We start from the raw sequence: 14,807 nt of genomic DNA, 5'->3' as shown, positions 1-14,807 counted from the left end.
AGAGAGTACTTGACGTGAGTCACCTAGCTGAGAGAGTGACTGTCTAGCCATAAGGACAAGCCCCCTGGCCCCTTCACTATTGCAAGGATTGAGCCAGGGAGCTGCTCCAAGGGTCTAGGTAGGCAGGTGGGGGAGATGCGAGAGAGATCCGTGAAGGGACGACCTGGGTGCGAGATTTATATACATACAGTAGGCAAGCATGTGCCAGATTATGATCTCACCTTCCTCCTGAACTCCATTGTGCATGCTTTTTTCAATCAACTTCAAACAGAGACAGACCCAGTATTTAAGGATACTGGCATTTAATTGTAAGAAAAGCCTGGGAGATAATAATAAGCAACTGAGACCAATATCTTTCTTTCAGTGCCACAGTTTACAGAGCCTGTATTACTATCCTTATTTGACAATGTGCTTCTACTTATTGAACACCTGTGACTAGCTGTGTTTACTAGATCTTTCAGTTTTGCAGTCCCTTTTAATTAAACAGCACCCATTTAATGCAAACTTGTAGTTATATTGATCAGTCATTTCTTTGCTCAATCTGCATACTTTACCTGGAAATAAGATTATGTATCACTTATACGTAGAGTATCATGAAAGTACTGTACATGTTTTCATTAAAAAGGAGGTTTTCATCAGATTTTAGTTATAAGTTCAGTCATTTAAGGAATTTGTTTGCCATTATCTGTATTTATCAGTTTTTGTTAGGGGCCACATCAAACACCCTCAGCTCCAAGTTGAGCCCAGATAGAGAAAATAACCTAGAAAATTTTAGAATGTGTTATATTTTAAATGCATTTTTTGTTTGTTAGGTTAGAGTAAGGTGGTGTAAACGATTCTGTTACACAATTAAGGTCATTATTACACAAGAGTTTTCATTTAATGAACTAGGTTTCAGTATACAATCAGTCGGTGTTATGGTCTCTAAGATTGCCTTCAAAATGTGGTAACAAAGAAATCTTACCATCAAACGATTTCCTCATTTAACGCTTTTATTTTGTCATTTTCATTACTTTAGAACAGATTGATCCTTTTTTGTTGCAGAATGAATTTCAGATGTATTTTTATGAGCACAGGGATGTATGCCTTGGAATATATACTGTGCATTATGAAGATTAGCATGTCAAAAAAATAGCATTTCGGAAAAAATGGGAAAATATTATTTCCAGTTCGGCTGGTGGGGGTGGGAGTTGTGAGTTCTGCTTTGGAAATGAATTCAGAGCTCATAATTTGATTATTGTTCTGTATTCCCTATACCCTTCCATATCTTTTACTAACAAGCTCTGACGACAAATGTAAGGGAGCCAGCAGGGATAACCAGAGTTTTAAGTGAAGTGCCAGGAGCCTGAAACATTTAAATTTGAAGGAGGTTTGTTCCCCTGTGGATGATTTAAATGTTAAGTACATCCCCATCTCGGGGATACATGAAAATGCAATCTGAAAACTATTATCTCCAATCCAAATGAGCCTTCAATTTACTCACTGCAGAGGAAGGGCAGATTCTATTCATTTTCGCTGCCAGCAGGTGCCTTTTCTTTGTATAATAGGCTTTGCATGTGTAATTAACACATGAAGGCCATTGCTGCCAGATTCACTTCAGGTGCAACGCAGGCTGGAGCCTTCAAGACTCATGAGTGGACCGCAAGAGGTTTTTCGCATCGGGAATGAAGATTATATTTTCTCTGGCTGTGGCACAAAAGTTGTGTTAAGAAGGGTTTCTGTTCGGAACCTGCTGTTGAGAGAGCAGGTGCAGACAAAGTGTGCACCTTGACAAAATCCTTTTCGGAGATTTAATTCAGAAATGTTTTTGCCGTTCTCTTTACATTAGGCTGTACAACAAATAGAGCTCACTGTGTGGGCTGCCTAATAGGTTAAAAAGTCTTATTATGAAACCTGTAATTACCAAAGATAAACTAATTAGTAAAATAGGAAAAACTGAAAATACAGCAGCCAATTAATGGGGTCATCATGTACTTTAATTAGACTGATAATCACACATTGTAATTTTCTGAATGGATGCCTTTTCCATCAATTTATGTGTCATCAGTATATTTATGAAATGACTGGCAGCGATTTGCACGTGTTTATATAAATGAAACAATATGTTTTTGGTCATTTTGTCCAAATAGCAGATTTTATCTCCAGGCTTTCTGAGTGGTCTGGTGTTAATTAAGAGTATATGAGGGAGGGAGGAGGGGGTAAGCTGCTAATTATTTCTTGTTTTGCCCCAAACCTAAATCATTCATACGATGATATCGGCTGTGCAACAATACTGTGCAGCATTAAGGCTTGTCTGTGTACGGTTTGTGATAGAGCTGGAAGGCATAGCATGTTTTCTAATTTAATTACGTGTTTTGGAAAAAATGCATTGTGCCGTTTAGGTATCTAACCAAACTTTTGCATGGATTCTACTTTCCTCATGTTTTTATGACCTTCTAAAAACAGAGTAACACTGTTGGCACTTCTGGCTTAAAACGAGGTGAGATTTTAGTTTCAGTACAAACTGGTGTCCATTTTGATCGTTTTTTTTCCACTGGCAGCTTTTTTGGATTGAGAACAAATCGATGGAAAAAAAGGAAAACCTTAGAGACACATCTGCAGTCCGTAGCTGCAGACTGGTAAACCTGCTTAATTCAGTGCAGAACTTTCTTGTTCAATAATGTGTTCTCTGTAGCCAGTATTTTGCTTTGATCCAAGTTTACTAGTCATAAAGACAAACTATCATAGTGCTATTATTCAGGTGAGCAGTACTGGATAGAGATGGACAGGTGGCTATTTTCCTTAATCCTTTAAGATATTACTCATTTGGGAAAGGTAGTCAAGAAAACTGATATATCTGTTTGTCATATCCTAGTGCATTGTACTTAAAAGCATACATACTTTGTATTTTTTGTAAATTTTAACTCATCCTTGGTAAGATCATCTTCTGAAATGATGGTGATAATGATAAGAGCGGGAATAAGAGAAATATTTTTTTAATTAGAGTTAATAGTTTTGTGTTTGACGTGTTTGACAGTGTTATCTTCAGAATTTCTGACCTTTTGGCTAAACATAGAGCAGAGCATTAATAGCTATTATTTTGTGGTTTATTATAAAACTTACAAATCAACCCCATTACCTTGTTTTTTTTTCTCCTTGAAAGAATATTTTGCTGTGTGTTACAATTCCTGTGAAAAAAGACATGTATTGTGGTGTTTTAATTAAACCTTTCTTCTGTTAGTTTCAGAAGATTGAAAAGAGGTTGCAGTGCTGTTAATTAAGTTCTGTGGATCCAAATTCTGCGTATGTGCTCGATGACAGTTTTTTTTTCCTTTTTTTTTATTTCAACACATTAACAAATTACTGGGATTTACAGAATCCAGCAGTCTCCCTGCTTCCTTTCATTATAGTTTCTAGGCCCTCAGTAGATGAGACGTTTTTGCACTCTTTCGACTTCCTGCAGTGGCCAGGACTTGGCTTTTCTGACATTGAAGCTGTCGTGTTCTGAAGCTACTTAATTAGAAACATGCTCATTTCAGTGTGACCTGAAGGAGGCTGGGCCACTCTGTCTGATATATGAACATTCCTAAGGAAGGCAGTTCTGACAGAGACATGTTCCCCACTACATCTCATTTCAGAAAACTATTTTCAGTGCCTTCGGTATGAAAAGGGTACTTTGGCCCTGCATTCTTAAACCCTGAACGGCCTTATTTTCATAATGTGATCTTAAAAAAAAAAAACAATAGCTACGAAGGGAAGGTTGTTTGCAGAAAAAAAATGAATTGTTTCGATGGTGCCTGGGATGATATATGTAGTAAGAGGTGTGTAAACCGCAGCAAATGAGTTTTGAAACCAACAGCAGCCTCTTTTATACAGTAAGTGTTTCTTTCACAAACTGACGTATATCCTATTTTCACGATTTTTACAGAGAACTGTGGAAATTGTACAGAACAGCCCATTACTTCTGCAGGGTTGATTTCCTAAGCAAATAAGAACACTGCACATGAAAATCAAAGTATTGGAAAATCAACACATGTCTGGTGTTTGGTATATTTTTATCAGTGTCTTTGATCTACCACAGAACCAATATAGAAACACGTCAAAACCAAAAAATCCCATCACTGCAATTGATAAAAAGGAGCTTTTCTAAAGGGAGATGTTGGTCATCTATTCATGAGACAGAGAAAATCTTGGATAGGCTTGAATACAACAGTGCTTTTACCTCTCTAAGTATGCATTCAAATGTTTTTAATAATAGTGATAAAAATAGTACAAGGTAATGTTACAAAATCTATCCAGTAAGTATGGATATACATGTTCCGTTCATTTTCTTATTACAACTACTTTCATTCCTTTGCAAAAAGGAGTTTTACATGTCAGATAAATAGCCTAGAGTATTTCATATTCCAAAATGGTAGAAATATTAGCATAAGGTAGTTCTTCTTTCTCATATCACCACAGAACACATTACCTCTAAATCATTATTTTAGACTCATTAAAGCAGCCGTTTTTCTGTATCTGTACCATATACCTTTGCAGTCGGCTGTAGGAGGTCAGAAGGCTTGGGCAGAGGTGTTCACATGTATCGTATTTACCCACGGGTTATCAGGTGCATAGCAACAGCCTTGTCATCTGTTTTTTCTCTAAAGATAGCAGCATTTTGGAGTCACTGGAAAGAGGAGGAAAATTTAAAATATACTGTAGCATGCACTGAAAATGTTTCAGTGTGGTTGCGTCCCCACCTGTGTAGAAAAGTCAGAATCATTCTCCATTGTAAATTTTTACAATGGAATACGCTGTCCATCAGTTTTGAAAGGTTCAGCACTGGCCAAAGACAATTCTGAAGTGGCACTTAAGGAAGGAGAGAAGACCAAGATAATGTAGGATAATGTGTGGGTGAAATTAAGAGGTTAGATGTAATGAAGTGGGATCTGATCTGTGGATGGACTGATGGGAGAACTCTGTCCTCCAGCAGTGGAATAAAGGACTTGCATGGTGATTTAGAGCACAGCAACACTTTTGTCACCCTTTGCGTTTAGAATTAAATCCTTAAACCTTTGCATAATAGACTTTGAGACTGATTTTGCACATTTAGTTATTCCTTTGCTTTATAGGGTTAGACCATCCACACACAGTTCCATCACAGACATTTGAAGCCCAAATCTGTTGCTGAACAGTTATTGCAGCACATTTGCAGTCATTCAGATAAAATTCCGCATGTAGATACCTGAAAAAAAAAAGATTTTTTTTTTTCTGAAATGCTGTGCATTGTAAAATTGTCTGCCATTGTTCTAGAATTCAGAAATACAGTGTCATATTTTGGTCATGTAAAAGCCCGTAAGGTATATTAATCAGTGGAAACATTCTTTTCTATGCAATTTTCTATCGATCGATTGATTTTATTGAACAACTCAAAATAGAACACCGGTTACAAACCAATTTTTTGTTAGGGTTTTGATGTATCAGTAGGAATTTCCCAGAGGTTTTTCTTATATTAGTGAATAATGATTGTTTTTTTTAACTTATCTGTCAGAAATGTTTTGCATAATATGGAACTCTAAAATAAATCTTACACTTAACTTCCAGTTTTCTATCTCGAGATGTGCCTGACATTGCAGATGGCAGCTGAAGTTCGGTTTGACTGACTGCAGTGCCACTAAACAAAAAGACACTCGCGCACAGACATGTGACTTGAGTCTCATTATTGCAGTGAAGGGATACAAACGCATTTGAGTGTAAAAAGATACAGACAGGCTTTGTGGAAAACGGATTTGGTTTGTTTGGTTTTTTTTTTACCATGTTGAATACTTACTGTCATTTTATGTTGTCCTCTTTATACTGTTGGCTGTCATTATTTCTGTTATTCTGCCAGAACATGGTTTTGTATTTTGTCTATCTATATACGTCTACACTTAGAAACAGGAGAAAGCACTTTTAAAAATATATCTCTCAGTCTGCATAGATATCCTGTTTGTAAGTTTAGCACTCAGTCTAAATTTGCCATCTGGTTAAACATTTTTGAACTTATGATTTGGACATACGCATATACTGTACTTCTGTCTTAGCACATGTCTTCCCATTGAAGGATATTAATAAGCAAATATAGCATGGGTACTTGTAAAGCACTGTATTTGCTGTGGAAAGACCCTAGAGACAGCTCTAACCACAGAATGTCAAGTAATTTCTTTAACACGCCCCCAAAACTAGATATGGTCATCTAAAAATACAGTTGTTAAATGTTCAAAATTTTGTCCTTTTTGTTTGAATTCTGATTTGTAACAATATAGGGGAGACAAGGGAGTACAGTTTTTTTGCATTAACATTTTTCAGTCTCATTGTGAAATATGTTTGTTACAGTTCTCTTGCATTTTGTAGTTATGTACCTTGTAATTTGAAAAACTCTGACACCTTCTTGGCAATGTAAGGGAATATGAATCTTTCTGCAACTGACATTCTGCCAATGAAGATCATTAACTACTGAAAAAAATGCATTTTAAGTGTGTTCTGGACAAAATATTTTGATTGTGTAGCTCCATATTTTTTACATTGTAAAATGCAAATGGATTCTCAGCTCAAAAGTAATATTATATGTGGGTATTTGCACAAGGGAAGAGTATTTTGTGGTTGTTCATTGATGGTTAGGTTCACTTTTTGTAAATTTTTTTATTTAGGAAAGTGATTTTTATAGGTTTGGACAAAGTTATTGGCATCCTAATTTATGTTTCAAATATAATGAAGTTTAACATAACCTTCAGAGCTTGCATTATTCCACATGTTTTGACCATTGTTGAAAAATGTCAGGAAGTCTTTTAGGTAAATTGTGAATGTGTGCGTTTAATTCCTGACAGACCATTGATTTTTCAACAGTGTTTAATATCAGCATGATTAAACATCAGCATTTTTATTCCACAAGACTGTGAGGTAATTTGAATGTTTGTTTTTTACAGTGCCCCTATGCCCTACCTCATCGGAGTGCATTCTAGTTTAATGGAGGTAAGTTTGTTTGACTCTTATTAACATTACATTATTGTATATGGTTGGAAAGCACAGGCATAAACTGCTACTGTTGCAGTATCTGAAAATGTTGCTTGAATTACATATACATTTTCACAGAGATTGAATGCTCCTTGACTTCAAGTAAAAATTGTCAAATGTCTCCTAAAAATAAATAGAAAGACATTTTACTTCTAAATCTTTTTTTAAGCTTTTACTTACGATTATTTTTTCTCCTTTCCCTTGGCAGCATACAGTATGTTCACTGTTTTTTTATTTAAAAAGGGAGTGATACGAAAAAAGTTTTTTAATAGGTATTGATAGTTATTGAGGCCGAAGTATTTTCAAATACAGTATGAATATGAAAAAAATAATATATAATTCTTTCTATTCCTCTTATTAATTTTCCATGTTCGGGAAGTAATTTCTCTCAGCTAATCAAACATTTAGTCACTTTTTGGAACTGATCTCTACTATTGTGTGTTTGTTACAGTGTATTAAAGTCTGGTAAAATTCCAAGGCTCCTACTATACCATAAATCGTGTTCAAATTCTCCTGACTATGTCGATATTAACTTTCTTTAGCAGTGTGTTCATTAGGAAGAAGAAATGAGAAAGCCTTAGCAGTACCCTGAATTCTGAAAACAGATTTCTGTTTTTTTCTTAATGGAAAACTAAAGAGTCATTTAGGAAATAAAAAAAAAATACTTCAAGCAATTTATGAAAGAAAGTAGGCGCAGTGAAATGATGACTTCAGCTTTCTGCTGGATTTTATGTTCTTATACATGCACCATCTCCGGATTGTAAAATTGCTTAGTGGGATTTTAGAGTCAGTCAGCTTTTGTACAGGATGTATATCAGGTTGAGTGCAAGAACTGCAGACAGACGAATAGTTAAGCACAGAAGATTATGTGCTTGCCATTTAATTGGAAGCAAAAAAGCACAGCTGGCTCACAGCTCTTAGACCCCAGGTTCAGTTCCAGACATGGACACTTACTGTGTGGAGTTCGCATGTTCCCGCACATGGGCTTTGCATGGGCTTTGTTTTGGTTCTCTCTTTTCCTTCCACCTTCCAAAATCTTGCCGGCTGTGTTAAGTGGCATCCCTACATTGGCCCTGTGTTGTGTGCTCTCCTGACCAGCGTGTAGTGCCTGCTTATTCCCTGTGCCTTCTGGGTAAAGGGTAAAGTTCAAGTTCGCCACCACCATCTTCAACAGAGTTATGAATAATGGAAGGATGAGTTGTCGTTTGTCCATAAACATAGGTTAACGGAGATTGTTTTCTGTCCACTATGCATCCTTCTTGTGTCAGTATTTGGTGGCACTAGCAGAGCACTCGGGGACAGATTTTATCAGTACACATTTCAGAGTAGTGTAGTAGAATTTTGTTTTTGTTTCATCCCTAGGTTTAAAACCTCACTACAAGTACAAGCTTGAAAGACTTTTTAAATTACAAAGGAATTTTGAAAATCAGTTAACCGTGCCTTATTTTTTGTGTAGTGTGAAATTACTGCATTCAGACATCTGCTCTTACTTGAAAGTTTTTTTTATGTCCTGTGAGACATGATTGCATTTTTCTGTTTTGTTATGAAAAGGCTGCAAATCTCTATTTCAACTTTGTGCCTCCAAGTTCTTTCAGAGGGAGAGGCCTGGTGCTGGTGGGAGAGACCTGAATATAGTGTTGAACATAAGTAGCATCCAGCAAACGTGAAATGTAAAATTGTTTTCCCATCACCAGTATTACACATACAGTACAGTATAAGACTTATAGGTCACCTGTTTTTAGAGATTGGCAAAACCTGTAAGTTAATGATGAATCAAGCAAACGATCTACTTAATTAAGAGAAATCGGGTTCTTGATGACTGAGGAGTGCTTAGATTTTAGTCTTGAGTGACCTCTAAATTACATGCTTATTTGGTGACAATGGAGTTAATTGCATAATGTCAGTGAAATACCAAAAACGGTCAATTATTTGCCATTCTTCTTCTTCATTCAGAAAAGTCTTTGTGTTGTCTTGTTGCTTATTTATGTGCATATATTTGAAACCAAATAATAATAATAATACAGTATGGATGTTTATGTCCACACAACTCTATCTGTATCAGCCACATACAGTGTATACATCCTTACAAAGGACTCATTATAATTATTGCCTGCAATAAGTATTTGTTGTTGAAAATTATTTTGGTGAACACTCTTTTAGAAGTAGTCATGAACAAAACACATGTAAATAATTCAGGTGGGGAGCTGCGTCAGCATGCGTAGGCTGCAAAGGAACAAGTAATAGGTTTATGCCATCCATGCTGAAAAGAGAAGAAAGAAAACACAACGTTTTCAGCATGGAATAAACCTATTACTTGCTCCTCCACATGTAAATAATGTCTAATATAATAGTGATAAATATAAAGATGGCTATTTTGCTCCTGTTTGTATCAGCATTTTTCACTAAGGTGACAGTTGTGCACTTCGACAGCATGCCTTCTGGCTGACAGCTGAAACCTGTATTGGTATTGATTGATTGAGCGATTGACTAGCATGGGCTTCATTGTAAAGATCCACTGGCAATAAGATGATGCTAAAGTGAACTACCATGCAACACAGAGCTTCTTCCCATGTCAATGTCTGCAGACACGTTTCCACACATTTCACTGTTAATCTATTCACTGGGACACCTTCTTTTACTTGATCTCTTTATTAAAAACTAGTCAAGATGCTGTATGTAAGTATAGCCTACTGTATGTTAATACTGTATACCCAATATACTGTAGTTAGGCACATGCAAGCAAAATCCACACTTAATATTTTCTTTTTATACTTGCTGCTTGTTTTACTGTATGTGTAACCGTACTCTGCACTTGATTCCTCCTCTTCATAGTCTGCCAAATTGTATACTGTATGCTCAGAGGACTGTGCTAAGAGAAAGACCCCTTGAGGTGACATTTTTAAAATTCAAATGTAAGATACCAACACGCTTCGCGCCATCAAAATTGCTCCACACGAAAATCTTAATTAGCCCGTGCTTCGAAAGCTGTCCCAGCCAAAACATAGACCTAAACACACAGTGCAGCGAGAAAATTGCCCCACCATTAGGCCTAAAAGTCCTGAGGGTATCTTCTGCGATGTTACTGCTTTGCCCAGCTGTGAAAACCTTTTCCTTTGTGTCTCTTCAATGCATAAAACCTTCCACCGGGGTATGTGGCAGTTTGGTGATACACATGTCATTTTGGTACGTGAGCTCTGGCTCTGTTGACTTGGGACTTAACAATCTAGACTCACTTTCCACACAGTGCCTTCAATTGGAAGCTGAGGGCAGCAAGTTCTTTTCCATTGGACTCTCGCAGTCGCACCTCATATTTGTTGTTTTCCCCTTTTTTTAGATTAAAGACATGCTCAAAAAGGAGTTCTGAGACTCCTTAAGAGTCCTCTGAGTGTCTGTTTTTATTTTATACCACCAATTATATTTTCAGTCCTTCAAGTTTTCTACCATGTGAGATTTCCATTTGCTGTGTTAAGAACATAAAAGGGCTTTAGAAGCCAAAATGACTCCTAATGCATCTGAGATTGACAGTGGCTGGTACTCAAAGTTTATTGACTCAAAACATATTGGTCACAAGCTCAAAGAGGGCTCTTTGAGTGGACATGTGCACTTCAGGATACATTATACTGTATGTTGGTAAGCATGCGATTTAGCTTTTAGAAAAGTTGGTATTTACTCCAAACATAATCAGCATTTTAGAAAGTAAAATATGCTTGGTAAAATTCTCCTCGAAGCGTCTAATGTTTTATGAAAGGTAAAAATAAAATGCTGTAAAAATGAAAATGCTGAAGAAACGTGGTGTGCTGTTCATTGCTGATCCCTAAAATTCAACATCACACAATGTAATGGACAGATTAAAAAACAGACACCTAATCAACCAAATTTGATTGTTTAAGATGTATTAAATGTTAGAATGCACAAGTGCATTTTTTGCCTTAAAAAGAATGTATTTTTGTTTTGGAACAACTGTTGCTTTTTATTAAATACATCCATTGAACTTATCTTAGTGCTTTGCACTTAAAATTTGTTCTGTCTGAAATCCTTTTGCATTAAGATAGTCTCCTGTTTGGGGGCAAAGGCCAAGACCATGATTTATTATAAAAGAATCCCACTGGAAAGTCAGGAGCTGTTTCTGATGTCTATCTTCTCAATTTTCCTATCATCACCTAGTTTGTCATTACGGAGGAGATTCAAATCCAGAGATCTATAAACCCACTTCAAAGGTGACCACAAAAGTTATTTTAAACAGCCATGTCCTAAAGGTTCTTGATCTGTTAAATCGGGGATTGAATTTAATGTCTTAATCAGAATCACATTGAATGTGGAGGTTTTTTCTAAAAGTAAAAAAAAATGTTATGTTTGTCCACATACAAAGAGAATTACACCCTGTATGACCTTTGTACTGTGCTGCCACTTGTGTCACAGAAGGAGTTGTTGTTGATTTGGATGAAGTGTGTTTGATAATTGTTCTTTTGTTCTGTTTAATTAACAGCAGCATTTATTAAGATGGGCTGAATGGCCATCTCTAGTTTTTTAACCTCTGACAAGAAGATAATATTTTCAAGATGTCTTTTCCATATCCTCCGGTTATACAATTTTTAACTCACGTCACCCAAAACTTAACATATTAATTATTCAGTATAAAATACTGGGAACTACAGAGCCATAAACATTGCTAAACAAATTTTATCATAGGTGTACAGCTGAGAGTTTGGTTGGGCACACAGAATTGTAATTCTTCAATAATGCCTTTAAATGTTTACAGTTTCAGTTCGAAAGGAGAAAAAAAGGAAGACCCACTTAGTAGAAGCCATTGTTTCCTAATTTGCAGTAACAGAGAAGTGTGTTTTCACCTTAAGATGCAGATACAGTATATAAGTCCTGTATTTTTATTGGTATTACTATTATTATAATAGAGATTATATGTTTTTAAAATTATTCTATCTAAATATCACCAGTTTGTTTCCCTATTGTAGATTATGTCTGTGCATGATTTTAATTTTTACTTATGAAATGCTTTGTGAACATATCAAATCGACCACTTCACTTTTTTGGAGACATAACTGCAATGTAGAAGAGAGGAAAAATGACTGTTCTTGACATGGCTGTGTTCTGTCAAAAAAAACTTGTAGCCTGGAGAAAGATGCTAGCCCAAAGCTCAAGTTATCTGCTGGCTCCCTTTTTCGAGATGAGATACCATCTTGTTTATGGATTGCCGGGGCCTTGATATTTAATACAGTGCGTGATGTGTTTTTTCTAATCTGAGATCCTTTGCTCAGCTGCATTGAGCAGAATGTCCAAAGAAATTGCAAAACGTTCAATCAATGCTAGCATGTGATCTTTAATGTTTTCATATAGATATTCAAAGTTGGAAATTTGACATTTTTGTGTGCTTTCCTGTGGTCTCAACAAAGTGGTTTGTGTCAACAGAACTTGAGGAGTTGTTTCTCTTTTTGCGTTTTCCAGTATCAATAATATATATATAATAGTAATATAAAGGGGAATTCAGCCTTTTACTAAAAATAGAATCTAGTTACTTTTTATTTTTACTTAATAATTTTACTATTACTGACTTACTACTTCCAGAAAAATAAATAGATTGGATTAGTGTCTTTCTGAAGGAGGAGAACGATCCAAACCTTTGAAGGGCGTTACAGAGAGGAATCTCAGGAGGTAAAAACTTTTTTTTTTGCCCTAAGTGCACTTACTATTGGGATCAGGTAGCTCCATGAGCTCTGGATATTCCAGCTGCGTGGTTGAGAAGTGTCCACAGTGAAGTCCACAGTGGCTGTAGTCAGGCTCTGGGAACCTGATGAACAGGTACATTTATGCGGCACGTTGGCGTGGTGCAGCTGTTAGTGTTTTGTGCTGGGAGCTTGAGAAGCTGGGTAGGTGTTGGCAGAAGGGTGGGGACTCACGGGGGGGGGTCAGAAAGCCACACGCTGAGCAGGATGAAAAGGCTGCAGGGTCAAAGGCCATGTCTCCTCTTACCATGTCTCTCTGTTGAATAGCCACTTCAGATTGTAAATCTCGAGAGGATTTCATTAAGTCTTTGTGGCTACTGGCTGGGCCACTAAAATCATAAACTTTTATATACACAGGTCTTCCTGCCCAGGAGAAGACAACATGTCATAGTAAACAAACTGCATTTCCAAGCCCTTGTTCAGGGTGAATTCAGATCCATTTGATTTTGTGATGGGCCATTTTTGTATCAATTAAGAAGCTCTCTTCTTGTTTTTCCTTTTCTTCCACGAAGAAAGGCACTGGCTTTTTTGTAATACATGTGTATAAACTTTTATATTCGTGTTGCACTAAAAGTGAAACTTGCATGTACAGTAAAAACGCACCAGAATTTGTGGATTCTTTCATAATTTAACTTTGCTTTATTGTTTAATTTAGTCAATAGTTTTTTAAAGTACACAGAATATTTTGGGTTTTCAGACTGTTTATGCATCCTTTTTTATTTTATATGGTGACAAAATGAAGATTCCTTCTTTTTATTGCTGCTAAGGCTAAAATATGGCTGGGCATATTTTACCTGTAGACCCTGTTCATTTTATTTTTAAAAAGCTGCGCTTATACTTTTTCCAGTGCTGTATTTTATATGTTGGAAAAGTCAGTTTGTGGTCTTTCAGTTATAAGTGTTTACAAATATTGAGTATGTATTGCCCATTTGCCATAATGCTTGCTTGTAGTGCAGCATGTCTTTATTGAAACTGACAGATGTATTTCAAACACATTTATAGCTCTATGCAGCTCTCATATCTAGCTCAATATACACTGATTTAACTGGGAAGCATGCCTGGAGAAATTGCACAAACTAACATTTTTGTGTTTTGATGTTAAGAGCACAACTATTATCATTATTTTTATTATTAATTATGATGCATTTGAAAATAGAAATAATCAATATGCTGATAGAAGGAATAAAATACAATTTTATTTATTTGCCATCATTAACTTAACATTTTTGTTTAAACCGGTCACTATCTTGGCTAATGCAGAATAGTGGGTCAGTGCTTTATGCCTAGTCAGAATGAGGTGCAAAGTACTTAGAAACAATCAAACAATTGATATTCTTGCTTTTAGACCACAGAGACCAAATATACTGAATTTCAAATTGTACTGAACATTTGCATATTAATCAAGTGGTGCTACATTGATTCTTTAAAATAATAATTTTAATTTAAAATAATAGCTGCATGAAAAAACTACTCTGTAGTTTGTCTACTAGTGACATCAGCCTTTTATTGTACATTAAAGGCTTTTCACTTAGAAACACTATAGGAAAGTAATATTCGGTATCATTTATTGTCTTTCATACAGGTAAGAATGTACAATACTTATGTGAATTGGTTAAAAAAAACCTAAAGCATGTACTTCATTACTATTTAGTCCTTTGTGTTATTGTTAGTGCTTCTTAATACAGGCAGGAAGTATGTAACTTTTTACATACTTCAAACTGATTGAATTTGATTGAATATGCAAGAAATGTCAGAGGTTATGCTAAGACTGTACTGTAGCACACAACTAAAATAACATGTTTGTCTAGTCGCCACATTAAAGACAAAGTGCTGTACAACTGGAAAAAAGGACAGCCGGAATATACTAGGCCTGGGAGGAATGTCATACACTGAAAGATTAGAAGAAATAAATCCTTTTAGCTTAGAGCAAAGAAGACTGAGGGGAGATTTGATCAAGGCGTTCACGGGTTTTTTTTTTAAAAAAAAAAAGATCGACAAAGTCATTCCAGTCCTTTTCTTCAGAATGAACACAGAGACCAGCACCAGACAGTGTAG

The 14,807-nt window shown here is 36.0% G+C and overlaps 1 protein-coding gene across 6 annotated transcripts in view; it reads left to right on the top strand.

Annotated features, from left to right (window-relative positions):
* dennd1a (DENN domain containing 1A) overlaps positions 1-14,807 on the top strand; it is a 267,700-nt gene that overhangs the window by 136,865 nt on the left and 116,028 nt on the right. For all 6 annotated transcript variants that reach the window (XM_088940720.1, XM_088940718.1, XM_088940719.1 and 3 more), the window contains one exon: positions 6,927-6,972. In XM_088940720.1, the coding sequence (XP_088796846.1) occupies positions 6,927-6,972 (46 nt within the window). The remainder of the gene's footprint in view (positions 1-6,926; positions 6,973-14,807) is intronic.

The sequence above is a fragment of the Atractosteus spatula genome, chromosome 23, assembly GCF_055471065.1.
Source record: "Atractosteus spatula isolate fAtrSpa1 chromosome 23, fAtrSpa1.hap1, whole genome shotgun sequence".
NCBI classification, from domain to species: domain Eukaryota; kingdom Metazoa; phylum Chordata; class Actinopteri; order Semionotiformes; family Lepisosteidae; genus Atractosteus; species Atractosteus spatula.
The sequence above is the reverse complement of the archived record's forward strand: the minus strand, read 5'-3'. Positions and strand labels throughout refer to the sequence as shown.